Here is an 8,083-nt window from a genome sequence, read left to right on the forward strand (position 1 = left end):
ACAACCCGCAGAGTTGGGGTGTCAGAAAACCAGAAGAAAGCAGGGCTCCCCTGTTAGCTCACTGGGTTAGTGTGCATGCTCTGAAAGCTGGGGCAGTACTGCAACAGCCTGGGTTCAAATCCACATTTTAAATAGTTGATTTTAACGTGAAAGTTCCATTGTTGTCATGTGAGATGTGGGACTTCACCTTCACATAGTTTCATAAATCAGAGTTTCTGCAGGTTTCAGTAAGTCAAATTTAAAGATGCTGTAAAGCAGAACTGAACTTTAAATTTCATCACACCCCAGAAGGGTTTGTTAACTAACTATCCAAATTCGAATAAGTAAAAAAACACAGACAAGTGGACATTAAGAAACTTTTTTTTTTTTATTACAGTATCCGACCCATCTAATAACACATAGAAAAGCCATTGTTTAAGAAACCAAACTCTACAAGGAAACATGAATATACATCCTGTAGGTACTGGATGAGTGACCTCAAATCACACGAGTTAGTAGACAGTCATCATTATCACCACAAACATCACAGGAGTATGGATGAGCCTTCCCATCCTGACCAGTGTGTGCATGCTGACGAGCTCATACGGTCAACACAATGACCCCGACGTCACATGACAGGAGAAGTGATGAGTCACGTTGGGGAGGGTCAAAGAAAGCAGGCCGATCATGACGACTGGCCCATCAGACTAATCAACCAATCAGGAGGACTCAGTTTTAAAGCCGACGGCTGATTTGTAGATCATTAGAACGTCAGAGGAGCTATACCGTCGCTACGGTCTCCCCTCCTGACAGGCCTGGAAGATGTGGCGATGCGTGACGGACACAACACAAAAGGAGGCAGAGGAGGGAAGGGTAGAGGAAGAGAGGCAGGGTAGAGGAAGGAAGGCAGGGTAGAGGAAGGGAGGCAGGGTAGAGAGAGAGAGGCAGGGTAGAGGGAGAGAGGCAGGGTAGAGGGAGAGAGGTAGGTTAGAGGAAGAGAGGCGGGGTAGAGGGAGAGAGGCAGGGTAGAGGAAGAGAGGCGGGGTAGAGGGAGAGAGGCAGGGTAGAGGAAGAGAGGCGGGGTAGAGGGAGAGATGCATGTTCCATCAGATACCGTGACAGGATCCGTCACTCAAGAATCAGACGGAGAGAAAGTGCACTTGGAGGAGAGAGTAGAAAAGTCCAAACTAATCTACCGTTACAGCACGTCATTCCATCAGAAACTGGAGATTAGAAAAACGAAACAAAAGGTAATACTTTGAAATCTACACTGCCATGCTTGTTCTCCTGGCATGTTAAAGGCCTCTGTACACGTTGCTCCCTATAGACCGGTAGTGCATCCCCCATTGGGTTGTACAGCATTGGGCTAGTCCCATCTCCTGGAGATGTTTACACAATTGCTCCAGTACACCTCAGTCCTAATGGTTTGAATCAGAATGTTGACATACTGTACCTGTGTCGAGTCACATTTGAAAATCCTAATCTGCAAAGTGACCCAACGATTTAGGCTAAGAAAAGAAAACATCTAGAAGATGCAGACCCAGTTTAGGGTCTGCGGTTTCTACAGTAACGTTATTTCTCCCTCACACACACACACTGGCAGCTGTGTGTGTGTGTGTGTGTGGGGGGGGGGGGGGGGGGGTTTATTCTTCGCTGCCCTCTTCCTGCTCAAACTCCACCAGTGCTGCGTGCCGATTGGCCTGGGAGCCCTCCTTGAAGAAGACCTTCTTGATCACCCCAGCCTTGGGAGCCCGGATAGTGTGCTGAGAGGAGGGGAGAGATGCCTTCACAACACGCTCCTCACGTACAAATGGAAGTGCCTGTTAGAGTGTGTGTGTGTGTTTGTGGACTGAGTCAGGAGCACACCATCTGACCCCGTCAGGGCCCCTGAACTCACCTCCATCTTCATGGCTATCATCATCATCAGAGGATCTCCCGCCTCCACCTTGTCTCCAGCCTTCACCAGCACCTGAGGACAGATGGAGAACCTTCAGAACCTTCCGGACCTTCACTCGGCTTAGGCCACATACACACACACACACCGCTGTTTGCTCCGCCCCATCCTTCCAGGGTTCAAGTTCAACTTTATTGTCACGTGTATTACCGACAAACTGAAACTCTCTCCCCGCCTTAACACAAAAGGGAGCCATCACCCCTTAACGACCGCCACAGACCTACATAGACACGTCCACAGTGGGGCTCTCCGCTTTCCGGAAGTCTCTCTGAGACAGACGGGAGGAGGCGTATGAGACTGAGGTGCACCAGGAGTCGTTACCTTCTCGATAGTGCCGGTCATGGGGGCCAGGGCGCTCCCCTGGGCCCCGGAGCCGCTGACTCCCGCCAGGTGCTTGGGCACAGGCAGGCTCACCTGGGCACTGCCCTCCTGGGAGCAAGGGGAGGGAGAGAGTTAGACACACTCGAATACACTCTGGCTAGTGTAGGAACGCCAGACAATCAAAGTCTACGCTTTCAAGCTAAAATGTCTCTGAGGATCACCTTCTTGGGAGGTGAGGGTAGAACCTGCTATGTACTAAACCATGGTTCTAGAGTACGAGAACCTCCTCGCCGAAGCACGGTTCTGGCGGCGCGAGGACGTACCATGGAGAACAGGTGGACGGTGTTGTCCAGGACGACCAGTTTGGGGCGGGACTTGACCCCGTCGACGGAGCAGTGGAGGAACGTGGCTCCTCCCTCCGTCTCCACCTCTCCCTTCACGTGGAACAGCTGTCCTTCAACCTGGGGGGCGGGAACCACACGTGAAGCACACGCCAAGGTCACACGCCCGGCGCCTCACGCGCGATGACAGGACGCATCGTGGGAACCTACCTCCATACTGAAGGTCCCGTCGGGTTTGTATGTAACGACCAGCTCCACCTCTGTGGACACACACACACACACACACACACACACACACAGGGGTTAAAACATTTGAGAGAAGCCAACTTCACACCCATTTTTACACAAACTAATCTCTCTACAACACGGCAAGACGTTCCGGCGCTGACAGTGAGATATGAAGATGGCGCCGTAATGACTTGTAGAAAGGGTATTTATAGCCACAAGTCGTGCACCTAATTCGCTCGAAATGAGTATGTCTTCATAAAGACCCACTAATCACCTCCTCCACGTTACCGCACTCAATATTCATGAAGTCATCCCGGCAATGTCAACTCTCTCCCACTCTGTTCCTGCCTCAGAGTTTAGAGGGAACTTTGCAGTGTTATGAGTCATAGGAGTTGTGAAAGTGTGTGTGTGTGTGTGCAGACTCACTCTTGTCCCCAAGTTGCAGGGTCATCTTCCTGCTGTACAGAATGTTCAGTCTCCTCCCACTACTGGAGGCAAACGGGCTGAATGGATCTGCAGCGAACAAACAAACAAACAAGCAGCGTTGGAACAGATGTCATCAAGCTCTCAAAATAGGAGGATGAGGAAGAAACCCAACCACGGTAACCAATCACAGGACCCCATTCAGATCTGCATATTCCATCTGAACCCCACGTGAAGACCTTCCTCCCACCCACCCCTCACCCCTCCTCACCGCCGGAGGCGTGGGCGAAGTCCCGGGTGTGGGCCCTCTCCCGGAGGATGAGCCCCAGGGCGGCCTGGCACAGGGTGGCCCGGGACGGGGCTCGGGGAGCGGGGAAGAGGTCGGCGTAGTGCTGGGGGATGAAGCTGGTGGTCACGTTCCCCGCCTCGAACTCGGGGTGGCCGGACAGACTCAGCAGGAAGTCTATGTTGGTGCTGAGCCCCACGATCTGGGGAGGGGAGGGAGACGAGAGGGGAGGAGAGGAGAGGAGGGGGGAAGGAGAGGAGGGGGGAAGGAGAGAGAGGGGAGGAGAGGGGTGGAGGGGGGAAGTAGAGAGAGGAAGGGGGAGGGAGGAGAGGGGTGGAGGGGGGAAGTAGAGAGAGAGAGGAGAAGAGAGGAGGGGGGAAGGAGAGAGAGGAGAGGGGAGGAGGGGGGAAGGAGAGAGAGGAGAGGGGAGGAGGGGGGAAGGAGAGAGAGAGAGGAGAACAGAGGAGGGGGGAAGGAGAGAGAGGAGTGGGGAAGGAGAGAGAGGAGAGCGTCAGGCAGGGTCCTTTCAGGTGTCCAGGTTGGTCACAGACGGTGTAAAGTGATAGTGTGCGTGTGCTGGTACATTGTACTGGCGGAGACAGAATCGGAGCTTCTTCAGGGCTGCAGAGCGGTCCTCTCCCCACACCACCAGCTTGGCGATCATCGGGTCGTAGTGAGCAGACACCTCGTCTCCTGCAACACACACACACAGGAGATTACACACTGGGCTATGGGCCCACAACGGGCTTAGGCTAAAGGTATGTGTGTGTGTGTGTGTGTGTGCGCACCACACCTTCCCTGACTCCGGTCTCGATGCGTGTGCAGTCGTCGGCCTGTGGCGTGGACAGGTGCAGCAGGGGCCCCGCCCCGGGCATGAAGTCGTTGTCGGGGTCCTCGGCGTAGATCCTGGCCTCAAACGAGTGACCCATCAGCTCAATGTCGTCCTGGAGCAGGGGCAGGCGCTCGCCTGCTGCCACCTGGTGGTCAGACAGACCCATTACAACCCTCCAGGTGACATCCCTCTCTCCCTCTCTCCCTCTCCCTCTCTCTCTCTCTCTCTCTCTCTCTCTCTCTCTCTCTCTCTCTTCTCTCTCTCTCTCTCTCTCTCTCTCTCTCTCTCTCTCTCTCTCTCTCTCTCTCTCTCTCTCTCTCTCTCTCTCTCTCTCTCTCTCTCTCTCGCTCGCTCGCTCGCTCATCCCTCCCTCTCTCGCCCACGCTCACCCTCAGTTGCCACTCCACCAGGTCGGTCCCCGTGATCATCTCAGAGACCGGGTGCTCCACCTGCAGACGCGTGTTCATCTCCATGAAGTAGAAGTTGTGCTGGGCGTCCATGATGAACTCTACGGTGCCTGGACACCGAGAGAGAGAGAGACACAGGCCGTGTTACATGTGTCACAGTCCCATGTCGCGTTGGAGGCCCGTGTGGTGGGGGGGGTGGGGGGGGGTGGTGCTCAGCGGTCACCTGCTCCTACGTAGTTGACGGCCTGGGCTGCTTTGACGGCCGCCTCCCCCAGCCTCCTCCTCACCTCAGGGCTGATCCCAGGCTGCTGGGAACAACGCAACACACGTCAACACACACGGGACACCCCCCCGTCTCTATACCACGAATCGTTTCAGGACACTTATGTCAACGTAGACAAGCACAGACACACACACAAACACTGAGCTGGGTAGTCAGCTCATGACCAGGGGGCAGATCGTGTGCGGTCGTTAACCGCACACTCCAACATGCTCAGAGCTGCGGTGTGCGTGATCCGAGAGGTCAAAGGGCGGGGGGTAGGGTTCTGCTCACCCCTGGCGCTTCCTCGATGATCTTCTGGTGTCTCCTCTGGACGCTGCAGTCCCTCTCAAACAGGTAGACGACGTTCCCGTGCTGGTCCCCCGAACACCTGCACCTCCACGTGCCTGGAGGGGGGGGGGGGGGGCTTAGAAAGAGCTTCAACAGCAACAACTACTACTGCTGCTGCTGCTGTTAGGGCACACACCTTTAGCTCAGACAAGTTATCATGGGCTTAGTGGCAGATTTTGAAATTCGTACCTGTTAACCTGTTTAAAAGAAATGTATCCTAAGTTTGTTCATTGGGTGTTGGCTGAGTATTTCTTGGGATAAAAAATAAACTTTCCAACTAAAGTTCCAGCAAGTTTTAGCTTTCTTGAAGGTCATTCTAAGAGATTACATATCCCGGTCTTTCTTCTGATGACACCAGGAGCTTCCTACCTGGGATCCTCCACGAACTTCTCCACCAGCATGACGTCATCGTTGAACGACTTGCGAGCCTCTCTTCTGGCCGACTCCAGCTGCTCCAGGAAGTCTGCGTCTGAACGAGCGATACGCATCCCCTTGACACACACACACACACACACACACACACACCTTAACCCCTGGGCAAAAGCTCTGGTGTTTTCTTACCATTCAGTAAAACAATCAAGTCTGTTGCACCGCTAGCTTACCTTCCCCCCACCACCACGCACCGCCTTGATCATCACAGGGTAGCCAATACGGACAGCCTCAGCTTGAAGCTTCTCATCCGATTGGTCCTCTCCATGGTAACCCTCGATGATGGGCACGCCCGCGGCCGACATGATGTATTTGGAAGTGCTACCATACAATAGGGATGGTAATGTTACCATCAAAAAGATATAAAAACACAAATAAAAACACAGGGAACCCGACAAGATGCCTAGAAGAATCCGCGGGCATGTTCTGGCACCTCTTGATGCCCATGTCTCTGATGCCGAGGACGGAGGGCCAATGAAGATGATGCCTTCCTGTTTGCACGCCTCAGCAAACTCTGTGTTCTCTGACAGGAACCCGTACCCCGGGTGCACAGCCTAGTCACACACACACACACACACACACAGAGGAAGTAACTAACTGGACTGCTTTGGAAACACATTCAGTCACTTTGGTGGGAAAAACCTTGCTAGGTAATTATGCGTGTTTGACGACTCCCTTAATGTACATACATGTGAGCCTGACGCCTTGGCCACTTCCAGAACCTTCTCCATGGAGAGGTAGCTTTGTTGAGAGGCTGCTGGTCCAATGTGGTAGGCCTCATCTGCCTGTAACCAATACAAGTACAGTGGTCACATGGAAAATACAGCACTGGGATAGGAGACATTTAATACTGCGATAAGGAAACTCATCTTCATGTATGTACATGTGTTTTGAGTCCTGAGAGAGAGAGAGAGAGAGAGAGAGAGAGAGAGAGAGAGAGAGAGAGAGAGAGAGAGAGAAGAGAGAGAGAGAGAGAGAGAGAGGCAGAGAGAGAGAGAGACAGAGAGACACTAGGCCACCATAGACAACAAGAGACAGCAGAGGAAGAAATGATGACCAAATGCAAACTCTCTCCTGCCTCACCATGGCAACATGCATGGAGTGGCGGTCTGCCTCGCTGTACACTGCCACAGAGCGAACCCCCCATCTTCTTGGCTGTTCTCATCACACGACAGGCGATCTCTCCGCGGTTGGCAATAAGGACCTTTTCTATCCTGCCTTGACCTACAAGATACCAGAGAACAGCTGAATATACACTGTCCAAAGATGCTCACTCAAACAGTAAAACAGTCATTCCAATCTTGTATTTCTTACCTGCTGAAGCCAATCTGACAGATCCTTTGGTCCATACTAGTTTCCTAAAAGACATGAGCAAGTCAAAGAGAGCCCATCGCTAGTCAGACTGGTCTAAAGTCATACCTTCTTCCGGTAGTTCCGTGTTGATACTAAGTGCATGGCTGTCAAGGGCAGACTGGAAATAAGTATAATCGTGACATGATACGTTTAGCTAGCCTATCTTTATTCCAAGTCTTCCAGTCGCTGTAATATGACACTTGTCAATTTGACATCACTGTCCATTGAGATCCACGCCAAATGTAAAGAAAAGATGCGCAAACAACCATAGCCACCACCTGACTGTTGTTGTGATAGCAAGCTAGCTAGCTAGCTACCTTTATTTAACCTTGCCCAGAACCAGAACTGGAGCTTAACGATAGCTAGCTGTTGAAATCACTATTGGCATAGTGATTAAATTAGCAAATAGTTTCGTGTTGCACATCCTATCAAACCAGATACAGCTAGGAATGATTAGGTGCATGCTATTCGATTAAGAACATCATAATTTCAGCTAGCTCCAAGTGTGTTTGATTTGGCAGATAGCAAGTTAGCTGTTCAAGCAGGCTAGCTAGTTTGAAATCAACTGACAGCTGACTGTTTGAGTTTTGTGTGGTATTCTTGACCGAAAAAGAGGATGTTCTACAAGCAGTGGATGGCAAAAACCATGATGACCAAGGATCAAACTTACTGTTGAAATATTTTCAAACCCTGAAGGGTTGGAACTTTCAATAGGACAGCTGCCATGTCTGCCGAAGCTAACTACTGTAGCTAGCAAAGTAGCTGTCTAGCTAACTGACGAGACTAGAGCTAGTAGTATCAGATAAAATGCGTTCGTCTAATTTCGTCGAATGTTCAATTATCATACGGAATCTTGCCTATACTATTTTGTTACAGATCTTGGTTTTGTAGTGGCACAGCTCCACTTCCATTCATTTCTA

The 8,083-nt window shown here is 51.7% G+C and overlaps 1 protein-coding gene across 1 annotated transcript; it reads right to left on the bottom strand.

Moving 5' to 3' along the window:
• Positions 1 to 346: 346 nt before the first annotated feature.
• On the bottom strand, positions 347 to 8,077 carry mccc1 (methylcrotonyl-CoA carboxylase subunit). Its single transcript, XM_067229928.1, is given in 21 exon segments — positions 347 to 1,742; positions 1,877 to 1,948; positions 2,255 to 2,362; positions 2,578 to 2,715; positions 2,806 to 2,855; positions 3,250 to 3,336; positions 3,518 to 3,734; positions 4,116 to 4,225; positions 4,326 to 4,509; positions 4,754 to 4,881; positions 4,995 to 5,076; positions 5,325 to 5,414; positions 5,416 to 5,437; positions 5,751 to 5,872; positions 5,984 to 6,131; positions 6,244 to 6,268; positions 6,271 to 6,364; positions 6,500 to 6,595; positions 6,894 to 7,034; positions 7,125 to 7,168; positions 7,834 to 8,077. Coding segments are annotated over 19 exon segments (1,908 nt in total). The 5' UTR covers positions 6,909 to 7,034; positions 7,125 to 7,168; positions 7,834 to 8,077; the 3' UTR covers positions 347 to 1,622.
• Between the last annotated feature and the right edge of the window lie 6 nt (positions 8,078 to 8,083).

Source organism: Osmerus mordax, chromosome 26 (genome assembly GCF_038355195.1).
Source record: "Osmerus mordax isolate fOsmMor3 chromosome 26, fOsmMor3.pri, whole genome shotgun sequence".
Classification (NCBI taxonomy): Eukaryota; Metazoa; Chordata; class Actinopteri; order Osmeriformes; family Osmeridae; genus Osmerus; species Osmerus mordax.